The sequence below is a fragment of the Chiloscyllium plagiosum genome, unplaced genomic scaffold (assembly GCF_037043375.1).
Source record: "Chiloscyllium plagiosum isolate Xiang-an unplaced genomic scaffold, Cpla_swu_hap1 HiC_scaffold_13, whole genome shotgun sequence".
In the NCBI taxonomy this organism is placed as follows: Eukaryota; Metazoa; Chordata; class Chondrichthyes; order Orectolobiformes; family Hemiscylliidae; genus Chiloscyllium; species Chiloscyllium plagiosum.
Genome location: NW_028270151.1, coordinates 53,855,992 through 53,872,286, shown reverse-complemented (window position 1 = coordinate 53,872,286; position 16,295 = coordinate 53,855,992). Strand labels below are relative to the sequence as shown.

General features: G+C 43.8%; 1 protein-coding gene across 8 annotated transcripts in view; it reads left to right on the top strand.

Annotated features, from left to right (window-relative positions):
- The window catches only part of veph1 (ventricular zone expressed PH domain-containing 1), a 315,263-nt gene that overhangs the window by 106,804 nt on the left and 192,164 nt on the right, over nt 1–16,295 (top strand). For all 8 annotated transcript variants that reach the window (XR_015759192.1, XM_087993606.1, XM_087993605.1 and 5 more), the window contains one exon: nt 2,802–2,965. Coding sequence is in view for 7 of the 8 variants with exons in the window: in XM_087993606.1 (XP_087849732.1) it covers nt 2,802–2,965 (164 nt within the window). In the remaining variant the exon portion in view is untranslated. The remainder of the gene's footprint in view (nt 1–2,801; nt 2,966–16,295) is intronic.

Genomic DNA, 16,295 nt, shown 5'->3' with positions numbered 1-16,295 from the left:
GTATTCAAAGAGATTGCATGAGGTTAGACGTGCATGTGGATGCAGACTTACGTTCTGGATACTGGATGAAATGACCAAGTATTTGAATTCAAGTTGACGACCTTAACCCAATAGCAACAGGAATAACTTGGATTGATATAGCACCTTTAACATAATAAGAGATCCAAAGTAGCTTCATAAGAATGTTATAAAACAAAATTTGACACTGCATCAAATAGAATGATTAGCTTTAAGGCAAGCAATTAAAAAGCTCAGCTAATGTGAGCTTTTAAGGAGTTCCTAAATAGGAAAAAGATATCAAGATAATATTGTTTAGTGAGGGAATGCCAAACCTTAGGGCCAAACAGCTGAAGGAGCAGCCCTGAACAGTGGATTGATAAGTCCCCAGCGCCAGACTACATTTATCCTAGGCTGCTCTGGGAAGCGAGAAAGGAAGTTGCTAAGCCGCTGGCGAAGATGTTTGCTTCCTCACTCTCCACGGGAGTCGTACCGGAGGATTGGAAGGAGGCGAATGGTGTTCCTCTTTTCAAGAAAGGGAATAGGGAAATTCCTGGCAATTACAGACCAGTCAGTCTTACGTCTATGGTCAGCAAGGTTTTGGAAAGAATTCTGAGGGATAGGATTTATGACTATTTGGCAAAGCATAGTGTGATTAAAGGCAGTCAGCATGGCTTTGTGAGGGACAGGTCATGCCTAACTAATCTTATTGAGTTCTTTGAGGAGGTAACGAGACAGGTTGACGAAGGTCGAGCAGTGGATGTGGTGTATGTGGACTTCAGCAAGGCATTTGATAAGTTTCCCCATGGTAGGCCCATTCATAAAGTCAGGGAGTATGGGATACAGGGAGATTTGGCAGTCTGGATTCAGAATTGGTTGGCTGACAGAAGGCAGAGAGTGGTTGCAGATGGAAAGTATTCTGCCTTGAATGAGGAGGTTGAGAGGTGGGTTAGTAAATTTGCAGATGGCACAAGAGTTGGAGGTACCGTTGATAGTATTGAGGGCTATTGCAGGCTGCAGCACAACAGAGACAAGATGCAGTGCTGGACTGAGAAATTGGCAAAAGTGAGAACTGCAGATGCTAGAGATAAGAGTCTAGATTAGAATGGTGCTGGATTCATTCCTGATTAAGGCTTTGCCTAAAACATCGATTTTCCTGCTCCTCAGATGCTGCCTGACCTGCTGTGCTTTTCCAGAACCACTCTAATCTGCGCTGAGAAATGACAGATTGAGTTGAACCTGGATAAATGCGAAGTGATGCATTTTGGAAGGTCAAACTTGAATGCTTAATGTAGGATTAAAGATCGGATTCTTGGCAGTGTGGAGGAACACAGGGATCTTGGTGTTCAAGTACATAGATCCCTCAAATTTGCCACGCAAGTGGATAGGGATGTTAAGAAAGCATATGATGTTTTGGCTTTCATTAATGGGGGATCGAGTTTAAGAGTTGCGAGGTTTTGCTACAGCTCTATAAGTTCCTGACGAGACCACACTTGGGATATTGTGTCCAGTTCTGGTCACCCTACTATAGGAAAAATACAGAGGTTTTGGAGAGGGTGCAGGGAAGATTTGTCGGGATGCTGCAGGGACTGAAGGGCTTGTCTGAGGAAGGGAGGTTGACTGGGCTGGGACTTTTCTCTTTGGAGAGAAGGAGGAAGAGAAGTGACCTGATCAAGGTATTCATCGAGGCGTGAATGGAGTCAATAGCCAGAGACAGGATTGACTGGCACGGGGGGGGGGGGGGGGGGGGGGGGGGGGAGGTCATAGTTTTGGAATATTAGAAGAAAGGTATAGAGGAGACTTCAGGGGTAGGTTCTTAACCAAAGAGTTGTGAATGCATGGAATGTGTTGCCAGCGGTGGTGGTGGAAGCAGAGTTATTAGGGACATTTAAGTGACTGCTGGACATGCACATGGACACCAGTGAATTGAGGGGTGCATAGGTTAGGTTATTTATGTTGGGATCAATTACAGCACAACATCGTGGGCCGAAGGGCCTGTTCTGTGTTGTACTTTTCTATGTTCTATGGAGCCATTAAAATCAGTGTTGGTCATGAAGCTAGAATGAGAAGGGTGCAGATATCTGAGAATTGTCAGAATGGAGAGTATACAAATAAGGGTCAAAGCCATGTAACGGCTCGAAAATAAGTATGAAAATGTGAAAACCAAGGCATTGATTAGCTAGGAGCTAACATGGGTCATGAGCACGAGTGATAAGCAGATGGGACTTGATGTGTCTTAAAATATGGGCAGCAGAGGTTTGGATGAACTGAGGTTCATGAAAGATGGAATATAGGAGACTGACCACGTGAGTGAGAAACAGTTAACTTTAGACTTAACAAAGACATGGATCTGAATTGCTACAGGCAAACAGAGAGATGGTTGGGGTGATGTTATCATATAACATTCTGTCAAACAGCAAATTTGTTTTAAAAACTGTTTGTAGCAAGTATTCAATCTCTGTTATGAAAGAGTTAAATGGTTATAAAGCAAGCCCCGCTATTTAGTTCAGTAATTATTTCCTTATGTTATGGTTTAAATTTATGAATGGTATGTTGCTTGTAATTGGAGATCACCTGTTGTGCTGTATTCTTGCTAGGTTCAGGATTTTCAGACATTTATTTTCAGTAAAGAAAGAACTAAATTAACTGTTCCTTGATTCCTTAAACATGGCTGTAATACCTTACATGCTGACAGTAGTATCACCTTTTGGTTACTTAACACAAATTCCTTTAAGCACACTGAGGAATCATTTCCAGATGATTTACAAACTGTTGAATCCTTTATTTTCACGTTGTGCTTACAGGGAATTCTCTGTTGCTCCGTGTTTTACCTTCAGTATACGAGAAGCAGCCTGAGCCAATTAACTGCCACATTACAGAGCTCATCCAACTGATGTCGCAACTGGAGCCATCTGAGCAGCAGCACCTTCTCCGCCTTCTACAAGTAATTACCAAGCAATGTCCTCAGGTAAAACTCTCCTAAACTGCTCAATTCATTCTTTTAAGATCCCTGAATGGTCCAAACTGCTGATGAAATACTTTCAAACTGTTAGAAACAAGGTAACCAAGATTGCACAAAGTGTCTCACACAGGAATGTGATGATTCCCAGAACATTGCTTTTTTTGTGATGTTGATTTTAGGATAAAATATTGGGCCAGGACACCAGGGGATTATGCCAAAGAATCTCTACCGCTCACCTGAGAGGGTAGTGGGTACTCATTTACCATCTTACCCAAAAAGACTGAATCTCTGACAGTGCAACATTTACTTCATTGGAATGTTAGCCTTGATTTTCATTCTGGAGTGGAACTTGAACCAACAAATCTGGTTCAGCGGTAAGAATACTACCGATTGAACAGCGGTTGACATGTGCACATCTTCTAATGATTTATCTCATTCCTGTTTTCAGGACGTTGTTGTCCCCCAACTTGGCTGCCATGTTTCTTTATTTTTCAACAATTACGCCTGATAGCACTGTGGGACACCACAGGGATGTCAGTACTTCAAAAAGATAGCTCACCAGCATCTTCTCAAAAACAAAACTAGGGATGGGCAATAATTCCTGGCATAGCTAGCAAACACCATAATTGTGAATAAATTTTAAAATACCTTCTAAAAGTCCCATATGATGTACGACAAGCATCTGGAAATTTGAAGAAAGTTCTTTATTTGAACTTCAGTCTCAAAGCCTTCCCCCCTAGTCTATTGTTGTCTAACTGGATTTTGTACTCCACTGCTAGTGTGATTGAAGGGGATTGTAAAATGCAAAGTGTGACTTTCCTGCTGCCTGTCCCCAACTTTATGACAGCCATGGAGGTGCCCAACTATTTGCCAACATGTTGAGGTTCTTAAATGTTCACAACTGCCACTTAATATGCTTATATCTGCCCCACCCTCAACTCGTGTTTTACGCATGATAGGAAGAGGCCCAGACCAAGTGAGTGGACTGAAAACTTTTGTTGGATTGACTGTTATTGGGAAATAGGAGGAATTCTTCTTTGAGGCTCTCAGTCGAAGGCACCACAAGGTCATATTCTCCCCACTTTCTGGTCAATGGTAGCCCCAGGATATTGGTAGTGGGTTCTGGATTAGTGGTGCTGGAAGAGCACAGCAGTTCAGGCAGCATCCGAGGAGCAGTAAAATCATTTCCAGACGACGTTTCGGGCAAAAGCCCGTCATCAGGAATAAAGGCAGAGAGCCTGAACAGTGGAGAGATGAGCTAGAGGAGGGTGGGGTTGGGGACAAAGTAGCTTAGAGTACAATAGGTGAGTGGGGGAGGCGGACTCCCCTTCATCCAGTCCTCAGCAAAGGACTCACCTTCATCCAGTCCTCAGCAAAGGACTCACCTTCATCCAGTCCTCAGCAAAGGACTCACCTTCATCCAGTCCTCAGCAAAGGACTCACCATCATCTCCCTCCATCCCCCTCCGTCCCCCAATCAATGCAGTCCTCAGCAAAGGACTCACCTTCATCCCCCTCTGTCCACGCATCAATGAATTTAATACACGCCGTGACGTCGAACACTTCTTCCTCCGCCTCCGAGCTTACTTTCACAATCAGGACTCCCGCCCACCTTCCAAGGACGTCTTCACCCACCTCCAACACACTGCATCCACCTGGACACCCCGCACTGGCCTATTACCCGCCCTCGACTACTTCATTTCCAACTGCCGCCGGGACATTAACTGCCTCAACCTGTCTACCCACCCTCCCCCACTCCAACCTCTCACCCTCACAATGCACAGTCCTCCAATCCCTCTACTCTAATCCTAACCTCACCATCAAGCCAGCAGATAAAGGGGGCGCAGTGGTAGTCTGGCGCACTGACCTCTACACCTCTGAAGCCAAACGCCAACTCGAGGACACCTCCATCACCAAACCATCATCTCCCAGACCATACAGAACCTCATCACCTCAGGAGATCTCCCACCCACATCTTCCAACCTCATAGTCCGGGAACCTCCTTCCCAAGATCCACAAGCCTGACCACCCTGGCCGACCATTGTCTCAGCATGCTCCTGCCCCACTGAACTCATCTCTACCTACCTCGATACTGTCCTATCCCCCCTAGTCTAGGAACTCCCCACATACGTTCAAGACACCACCCACGCCCTCCACCTCCTCCAAGACTTCAGTTTCCCCAGCCCCCAATACCTCATCTTCACCATGGATATCCAATCCCTCTACACCTCCATCCGCCATGACCAGGGCCTCCAAGCCCTCTGTTCTTTCCTCTCCCGACGTCCCCAACAGTACCATTTCACCGACACTCTCATTCGTTTGGCCGAACTGGTCCTCACCCTTAACAATTTCTCCGTCGAATCCTCCCACTTCCTCCAGACCAAAGGGGTAGTCATGGGCACACGTATGGGCCCCAGCTATGCCTGTCTCTTTGTTGGCTACGTAGAGCAGTTGATCTTCCGTAATTACACCGGCACCACTCCCCACCTCTTCCTCCGCTACATTGATGACTACATTGGCGCCACCTCGTGCTCCCGCGAGGATGTTGAGCAATTCATCAACTTCACCAACACATTCCACCCTGACCTTAAATTTACCTGGACCATCTCTGATACCTCCCTCCCCTTCCTGGACCTCTCCATCTCCATTAGTGACGACCGACCTGACACTGACATCTTTTACAAACCCACCGACTCCCACAGCTACCTGGATTACACCTCTTCCCACCCTACCTCCTGCAAAAATGCCATCCCGTATTCCAATTCCTCCGCCTCCGCCGTATCTGCTCCCAGGAGGACCAGTTCCACCACAGAACACACCAGATGGCCTTCTTCTGAGACCGCAATTTCCCTTCCCACGTGGTTAAAGATGCCCTCCAACGCATCTCGTCCATATCCCATACCTCCGCCCTCAGACCCCACCCCTCCAACCTGGTGCTCACCTTCCACCCTACCAACCTTCACATAAACCAAATTATCCACCGACATTTCTGCCACCTCCAAACAGATCCCACCACCAGGGATATATTTCCCTCCCCACCCCTTTCCGCCTTCCGTAAAGACCATTCCCTCCGTGACTACCTGGTCAGGTCCACGCCCCCCTACAACCCACCCTCCCGTCCTGGCACCTTCCCCTGCCACCGCAGGAACTGCAAAACCTGTGCCCACACCTCCTCCCTCACTTCCATCCAAGGCCCTAAAGGAGCCTTCCACATCCATCAAAGTTTTTCCTGCACATCCACTAGTATCATTTATTGTATCCGTTGCTCCCGATGCGGTCTCCTCTACATTGGGGAGACTGGGCGCCTCCTAACAGAGCGCTTTAGGGAACATCTCCGGGACACCCGCCCCAATCAACCACACCGCCCCATGGCCCAACATTTCAACTCCCCCTCCCACTCTGCCGAGGACATGGAGGTCCTGGGCCTCCTTCACTGCTGCTCCCTCACCACCAGATGCCTGGAGGAAGAACGCCTCATCTTCCGCTTCGGAACACTTCAACCCCAGGGCATCAATGTGGGCTTCAACAGTTTCCTCATTTCTCTTTCCCCCACCTCACCTTAGTTCCAAACTTCCAGCTCAGCACTGTCCCCATGACTTGTCCTACCTGCCTATCTTCTTTTCCACCTATCCACTCCACCCTCCCCCCCCCCTCCCCCAACCTATCACCTTCATCCCCTCCCCCACTCACCTATTGTACTCTATGCTACTTTCTCCCCACCCCCACCCTCCTCTAGCTTATCTCTCCACCCTTCAGGCTCTCTGCCTTTATTCCCGATGAAGGGCTTTTGCCCGAAACGTCGATTTTACTGCTCCTTGGATGCTGCCTGAACTGTTGTACTCTTCCAGCACCACTAATCCAGATCTGGTTTCCAGGATCTGCAGTCATTGTTTTTAACTATTGGTAGTGGGTATTGAGTAATGATCATGCCATTGAATGTCAAGGGGCAATGTTAGATTCTTTGTTATTAAAAATGATTATTCCTTTGCACTTGCATTCCACAAATGCTGCTGCTTTTGGTGTGGTTGTTTGGTTGGGGAGGGGGGCGCTGGGGTGAAGGCGGGGGGAGGTGTTGGTGTGGTTGCTACCTATAGTCAGATTGGCTGACAGATCTCTAAAGTTTCCTCCTCACTTTGCATTGTCATGAGCTAATTTAGGAGAACGGGTGGGTAAAATAGCTGTAGAGCAGCTCGCTGGTTTTGTCATGGGTGGACTGTCAATCTGGTGTTTGCGTTGTGGATGGATTGGGCAGGGAGTTGGTGTTGATGGGCAAATACGGAGCAGGGAGATCACAGTACCTTCCAACATCCAACCCAGGACTGGGAGAAATGGAAATAGGGATGAGCTTAGAATATAGGATTCAAAAGGACTCACATTTTCGTGTGATGAGTATGGGGTGTTTGGTGATGGTGATGTCATTGAACTAGCAATCCAGAGGCTCAGTTTAATGCCTGAGAAATGTGGGTTCGATATACCACCAAAGCAGCTGGTGGAAGTTAAATTCTTTGGATAAAATCTGGAATTGAAAGCTAGCCTCGGTAATGGTGGCAATGAAACTATAATCAATTATCATGAAAACTATTCTGGTATGTTCATGTCTAGTTAGTTTGTGGGAAGGTGGACAAAAATAAAATGCTGGCCTTGCCAGTGACATGGAAATTTCATTAAGTAAGTTGCAAAGTTTAGTTCTGGATTGCTGTCATTGATAATTCTGATCCTTTATCAGAAGATGCAATAAACCTTTGTTACTGTGGTAGATCGGGGGTATCCATTGCCAGAGAAGGCTTCCAGAAAGTAGAGAGAAAAGTTAGCCCATTATCAAGGTAGGAATTTATTAAGAAAGGAAGGAAAAAATAAAAAAGACTTGTCAGGTTTGATTTCAATAAGCAGCTTCTCCAGAGAGACTCTGTTTCAGTCCACATGATTGAAAATACTATTGAAAACAACAGTGCAATTATCCTCCTGAATGAAGAGAATATCTTTGACTATTACTTTGAAAAATGCTCAGCTGCCAATAGAATTTTAGGAGCTGTTTATCAAAGAAAGATGGAAGAATTAAGATTGGCATTCATGTGGAGACTTTATTAGAAAGCGGAATCAACGGTGTGACAATATAATGAGAGCTCACACATGTCTGACATTAAAATATTAAAATAGATTTATAAGTAGTTGATCAGCTCTAATGTAGAGTTTATGGCCATCAACAAGTTAAAATGAGTGGAAATTGAGCATTTCTAAAATGTAGAATCTACATCACAGTGCCAATTTGCAAATCTACATCAAAAATAGCATAGAATTAATCAATCAATTCATGCTCTGGTCTGGACAGTTTTATCCGATGAAATAACACTCGTTCCAAAAAGAATCACACAACACCAGGTTATAGTCCAACAGGTTTAATTGGAAGCACACTAGCTTTCGGAGCGACGCTCCTTCATCAGGTGATAGTGGAGGGCTCGATCCCGCTCCGAAAGCGAGTGTGCTTCCAGTTAAACCTGTTGGACTATAACCTGGTGTTGTGTGATTTTTAACTTTGTACACCCCAGTCCAACACCGACATCTCCAAATCATGTCCAAAAAGAATGTTGCAGCAAAACATTGTTTATAGGGAAATGATTGGAATGATGCAGTTTAGAAAGGACTCTTAATGGTGAAATTAGATATGTATGGTTGGACATGTTTCTACTGTTGCAGAAAAATAGGTAAAAGTAATGTCAAGTCTGCAATGAAAAGGAAATATATTGACTTATAACTGTCTAAGAATGATAATAATTTTTAAAAATATTTAAAAGAATTTTCAAAGCTGTGGCCAGCATTTTGTACAGCTGATAATTAGATTAAAAGCAAAAAATAAAATAGCTTTCTAGTAGTTATTGGGATACTGTTAAGGGTTTAGATGGAGAGGAATTTGTCAAGCGTGTACAAGAAAATTTTCTGATTCAGTATGTGGATGTACGTACTAGAGAAGGTGCAAAACTTGACCTACTCTTGGGAAATAAGGCAGGGCAGGTGACTGAGGAGTCAGTGAGGGAGCACTTTGGGGCAGTGACCATAATTCTATTAGTTTTAAAATAGTGATGGAAAAGGCTGGACCAAATCTAACAGTTGAAGTTATAAATTGGAGAAAGGCCAATTTTGACGGTATAAGGCAAGAGCTTTCAAAAGCTGATTGGGGGCAGATGTTCACAGGTAAAAGGACGGCTGGAAAATGGGAAGCCTTCAGAAATGAGATAACGAGAGTTCCAGAGAAAGTATATTCCTGTCAGGGTGAAAGGAAAGGCTGGTAGGTATAGGGAATGCTGGATGACGAAAGAAATTGAGGTTTTGGTCAAGAAAAAGAAGAAAGCCTATGTAAGGTATAGGCAGGATAGATCGAGTGAATCCTTCGAAGAGTATAAAGGGAGTAGGAGTGTACTTAAGAGGGAAATCAGGAGGGCAAAACGGGGACATGAGATAGCTTTGGCAAATAGAATTAAGGAGAATCCAAAGGGTTTTTACAAATACATTAAGGACAAAAGGGTAACCAGGGAGAAAATAGGGCACCTCAAAGATCAGAAAGGTGGCCTTTGTGTGGAGCCGCATGAGATGGGGGAGATATTAAACGAGTATTTTGCATCAGTATTTACGATGGAAAAGGACATGGAAGATATAGAATGTAGGGAAATGGATGGTGACACCTTGAAAAATGTCCATATTACAGAGGAGGAAGTGCTGGATGTCTTGACATGCCTAAAAGTGGATAAGTCCCCAGACCCTCATCAGGTGTACCCTAGAACTCTGTGGAAAACTAGAGAAGCGATTGCTGGGCCTCTTGCTGAGATATTTGTATCATCGATTGTCCCAGATGAGGTGCCAGCAGACTGGAGGCTGACTAACGTGGTGCCATTGTTTAAGAAAGGTGGTAAGGAAAAGCCAGGGAACTATAGTCCAGTGAGCCTGATGTCGGTGGTAGACAAGTTGTTGGAGGGAATCCTGAGGGACAAGATGTACATGTATTTGGAAAGGTAAGGACTGATTAGGGATAGTTAACATGACTTTATGCATGGGAAATCATGTCTCACAAATTTGACTGAGTTTTTTGAAGAAGTAACAAAGAGGATTGATGAGGGCAGAGCGGTAGATGTGATCTATATGGACTTCAATCAGGCATTCAACAAGGTTCTCCTTGGGAAACTGGTTATCAAAGTTGGATTTCATGGAATACAAGGACAACGAGTCATTTGGATACAGAACTGGCTCAAAGATAGAAGACAGAGGGTGGTGGTGAAAGGATGCTTTTCAGACTGGAGGCCTGTGACCAGTGGAGTGCCGCGAGGATCGGTGCTGGGTCCACTACTTTTCATCATTATATAAATGATTTGGATGTGAGCAGAAGAGGTATAGCTAGTAAGTTTGCAGATGACACCAAAATTGGAGGTGTAGTGGACAGCAAAGATGGTTACCTCAGACGGGATATTGATCAGATGGGCCAATGGGCTGAGAAGTCACAGTTGGAGTTTAATTTAGATAAATGCAAGGTGCTGCATTTTGGGAAAGCAAATCTTAGCAGGACTTATACACTTAATGGTAAGATTCTCAGGGGTGTTGCTGAACAAAGAGACCTTCGAGTGCAGATTCATAGCTCCTTGAAAGTAAAGTTGCAGGTAGAGAGGATAGTGAAGAAGGCGTTTGGTATGCTTTACTTTATTGGTCAGACTATTGAGTCCAGGAGTTGGGAGGTCATGTTGCGGCTGTACAGGATATTGGTTAGGCCACTGTTGGAATATTGTGTGCAATTCCGGTCTCCTTCCTATTGGAAAGATGTTGTGAAGCTTGAAAGGGTTCAGAAAAGACTTACAAGGATGTTGCCAGGGTTGGAGGATTTGAGCTACAGGGAGAGATTGAATAGGCTAGGGCTGTTTTCTCTGGCACATCGGAGGGTGAGGGGTGACATTATAGAGTTTATAAAATCATGAGGGGCCTGGATAGGATAAATAGACAAAGTCTTTTCCCTGGGGTGGGGGAGTCCAGAACTAGAGGGCATAGGTTTAGGGTGAGAGGGGAAAGATATAAAAGACACCTAAGGGGCAACATTTTCATGCAGAGGGTGGTACATGGATGGAATGAGCTGCCAGAGGAAGTGGTGGAGGCTGGTACAATTGCAACATTTAAAAGGCATCTGGATGGGTATATGAATAGAAAGGGTTTGGAGGGATATGGACCGGATGCTGGCAGGTGGGACAGATTGGGTTGGGATATCTGGTCGGTATGGATGTGTTGGATCGAAGGGTCTGTTTCCATGCTGTACATCTCTATGACTATGACTCTGAAATGGAAATTGTGAAGAGTGAACTTATATACAAAGATGTAGAGAACCGAGGAGAAGGGGTCTAATGTGATTTAGTTATTAGCTGCTAATGTGTATGTTTAAATATTAAACAGAAGTCAGAAGAGATCTCGAAGGAGGATTTTATTTTAGTTTTGGTGTTTGGATAGAGATATTGGAAATTGAGACTATGCAGTTTAAGTGCATTGAGATTTAACTATTTGCCTTCTGTTTTAATGATTTTCTGTTAAGAAAAAAATGAATGCTCTTAATTCAGGAGCTCCAGCATCATGAAGGAGTGCTACAAAATCATCTTTGCCATCTTTGTTAAATGTATTACAAAACAACCACTACCAGCTGAGGTTTGCAGTAGAACGCTGCGGTAGAATGGGTTTGCAGCGGTAGAGGATGAACCCCTAACGATCTTAACGAGAACAGGCAGTTGTATTAACAACAGGATGTAATTTATTGCATGATAATAATAGATACACATTATATTAGCTAGTTAGTCTTAATTACTTTAAAAAGTAACAGACAATTTGGTGGTGGGGAAACCCGTTCAGTGATGTGCAAGAATATCTCTGGATTTCAAAAAAAGGCACTATCAGGAACCATGGATGACATATCTGAACCCATCAGAATCCCAAGCCAAATCGTCTTTCCCCTATCAAAGACTGTAAATGTAACTTCCAACATTAATCCATTCAGAATCATTTGATAGTTAGCATTTATATGTCTTTGTCAGAGAGTCATAGAGATGTATAGCACGGAAACAGACCCTTCGGTTCAACTCATTCATGCCGACCAGATATCCCAACCCAATCTAGTCCCACCTGTCAGTACTTGGCCCATTTCCCTCCAAACCCTTCCTATTCATATACCCATCCAGATGCCTTTTAAATGTTGCAATTGTACTATGCTGCACCACTTCCACTGACAGCTCATTCCATACAAGTACCACCCTCTGCGTGAAAAAGTTGCTCCTTAGGTCTCTTTTATATCTTTCCCCTCTCTCCCTAAACCTGTACCCTCTAGTTCTGGACTCCCACACCCCAGGGAAAATACCTTGTCTATTTATCCTATCCATGCCCCTCATGATTTTATAAACTCCTGTAAGGTCACCCCTCAGCCTCCTATGCTCCAGGGAAAAGAGCCCTAGCCTGTTCAGCCTCTCCTTATAGCTCAAATCCTCCAACCCTGGAAACATCCTTGTAGATCTTTTCTGAACCATTTCAAGTTTCACAACATCCTTCCAATAGGAAGCATTACACGCAATATTCCAGAAGTGGCCTAATCAATGTCCTGTACAGCTGCAACATGACCTCCCAACTCCTGTACTCAATACTCTGACCAATAAAAGAAAGCATACCAAACGCCTTCTTCACTATCCTGTCTACCTGCAACTCTTCTTTCAAGGAGCTATGAACCTGCACTCCAAGGTCCCTTTGTTCAGCAAGACTCCCTAGGACCTTACCATTAAGTGTATAAGTCCTGCTCTGATTTGCTTTTCCAAAATGCAGCACCTCGCATTTATTTGAATTAAACTCCATCTGCCACTCCTCAGCGCATTGGCCCATCTGATCAATATCCCACTGTAATCTGAGGTAACCATCTTTGCTGTCCACTACACCACTAATTTTGGTGTCATCGACAAACTTACTAACTATCCCTCCTTTGCTCACATCCAAATCATTTATATAAATGATGAAAAGTAGTGGTCCCAGCACTGATCCTTGTGGCACTCCACTGTTCACAGGCCTCCAGTCTGAAAAACAACCCTGCACCCCCACCCTGTATCTTCTACCTTTGAGCCAGTTCTGTATCCAAATGGTTAATACACCCTATATTCCATGAGATCTAACCTTGCTAGCCAGTGTCCCATGGGGAACCTTGTCGAACGCCCTTACTAAAGTCCATATAGATCATGTCTTCCGCTGTGCCCTCATCAATCCTCTCTGTTATTTCTTCAAAAAACTCAATCAAACTTATGAGACATGACTTCCCATGCACAAAGCTCAGGATTATAGCCATAGCTAGCTGTTATATGTTTCTGCTATGTTCACCACTAACAATATCCAGTTTCAAGCTAAAGAGATGTGCTGCCTATCACTTAAATGAGTATTGTGATATATGAATTTCAGTGCTGATGTGTTGCTAATATGTAGGCCAGACATCCCAAAGACTGGTGGGGCATATCCTTTTGGCTGCTTGCAACAGGCAAGATATTGACTGTACAAAACTAGCCTGTGATTGAAAACTCAGAATACAGTGATCTATGTTATTCTGCAATTAGGTAACATCTACTATATAAAACTGAGTGCATTACGAATACCACTGAGAGACATTTAAGATTGTCACTTGCGCTTGCGGTATACACTGATATGTACTGAAAACTCCAAAAATTAATGCACAGGGCTAATGTAAACAAAGAACCCATAAAAACATGTGCCTGCATCAACTTAACAAAGTAGATGACAGCTATTTTCTAGTTCAATCCTCAGGGTTGTGCCTTGCTCAATAAATGTCTACCTGCCTGATGGAAATTTTAACAAAAGCTGGCAGTTAACTGGCAGTCATTATCTAACTGTTCATTCTTCTTGGCAGCTCCATCACCATCCAGAGTGCACTTTCCAATCAATCACCATTATCTTCTCATGCAGTACAACATGTGGTTCCCCTTTACATTGGTATTGTTGAAAATGGGAGAAAGTGAGGACATGCTGATGCTGGAGATCAGAGTCGAGAGTGTTCTGGTGGAAAAGCACAGTAGGGCTTAAGCCTGATGAAGGGCTTGTGCTTGAAACATCGATTCTCCAGCTTCTTGGATGCTGCCTGACCTGCTGTGCTTTTTAGATTAGATTACATTAGATTAGATTACATTACAGTGTGGAAACAGGCTCTTCGGCCCAACAAGTCCACACCGACCCGCCGAAGCGAAACCCACCCATACCCCTACATTTACCCCTTACCTAACACTACGGGCAATTTAGCATGGCCAATTCACCTGACCCTGCACATCTTTGGACTGTGGGAGGAAACCGGAGCACCCGGAGGAAACCCACGCAGACACGGGGAGAACGTGCAAACTCCACACAGTCAGTCGCCTGAGGCGGGAATTGAACCCGGGTCTCTGGCGCTGTGAGGCAGCAGTGCTAACCACTGTGCCACCGTGCCACCCAGCACCACACTCTTGACTATTATCGAAAATGTCCTGATAAGTGCAAGATGAAAAGTTTTATCAAATGTGATATTTTCCAACAATACTCAAGTTCATAATTTCCAAAAAGGCAATTTGTTACATCTAAGTTGAAAAAATAAATTATTTACTTCAACTTGATGAGAAGGTTGGACATCTTTATTTCCTCTCTGTGGATATTTTTCTGGTGAAGTAGGTATTCTCACATTTTCAAATCGCAGTATGAGAGGAATTTGGTTTACATTACATTATTCCTGTCACCTGGGACTGAGCATTCCTCTTTGAAAAACAAAGAATTGAAATGTTGTTCTTGAGTTTGTGTTGGCTCATCACTTTGCATCAAAGTCAAATCTGCTACATTAATTTTTTCATCAGGCTGTTTTGCTGTGTGAATAACTTCACTTGATACCTCCTCAAAGGGCTCAAGTAGTTGTACCACTCATTCTTGTTGTCAGTATTTGCAACTTTTGGAAAGCTGCAGATTTTTTTTTACATCTGAAGTTCCTTTTTTGTGATGGTACGAATGGAAAACATTTCCATGACTCCTGTAAATTTGCAGACTTCCTTGATGTTAACAGTATAAAACAATTCTTTTGTGTCAACATAGGTCGTATCAATAGATTATTAAATTATTTTTGGCTCTACTATGAGTTTAAGAAGCCCAATGACATTTTCTATAAATGCTGTTTGACTGATTGGTCAACAAGTGTTTGTACCTACCAATTATTGTCCTGGAAATGCTGCTACCTCAATGATGTTCAGGTCAACATATGAACTAAGAGCAGGAGTAGGCCATCTGGCCCTTCAAGCCTGTTCCGCCATTCAATAAGATCTTTTCATGGCTGATCTTTCCATGGCCTCAGCTCCACTTACCCGCCCTCTCACCATAACCCTTAATTCCTTTATTGTTAATAAAAACTATCTTAGCTTTAAAAATCTTTACTGAAGTAGCGTCAGCAAGAATTCCATAGAATCACAACCCTCTGGGTGAAGAAATTTCTTCTCAATTCAGTCCTCTGTCTGCTCCCCGAAATTTTGAGGCTATGCCCTCTTGTCCCAGTTTCACCTGCCAGTGGAAACATCCTCTCTACTTCTGTCTTATCTATTCCCTTCATAATTTTATATGTTTCTATATATTCCCCTCATTCTTCAAAATTCCAATGAATATAATCCCCATCAATTCAGTCTCTCCTGATAAGCCAGCCCTTCAACTCCTGAATCAACCTAGTAAACCTCCTCTTCTGCACCCCCTCCAGTGCCAACACATCCTTTCTCAAGTTGGGAGACCAAAACTGCACGCAGTACTCTCGGTGTGGCCTCACCAGCACCCTGTACAGCTGCAACATAACCTCCTTGTTCTTAAACTCAATCCCTTTGGCAATGAAGGCCAAAATTCCATTTGCCTTCCTAATTATCTGTTGTACCTGCACACCAATCTTCTGTGATTCATGCAAAAGGATACTTCGGTCCCTCAACCTACACAGCTGCAACATGACCTCTGTAACATAAGCTGCTTTTAAACTCAATCCTTTTAACAGTGAAGGACGAAATTCCATTTGCCTTCCTAATTACCTGTTGTACGTGCACACCAACTTTCCTTGATTCATGTACAAGGACACCTAGGTCCCTCTGCATTCAGGTAATAATCCTTTTTACAGTTACTTCACACTTATTAACATTGTATTAAATGTTTGTCACTGTACCTGCATCTACCACTTCCTCTGGCAGTTCATCCCACATGTGAACCACCCTCTGTGTGAAAAAAGGTGCCCCTCAGGTCATTTTAAAATCTTTCTCCTTTCAGCTTAAAATTATGCCCTCTAGTTTTTATTCTGT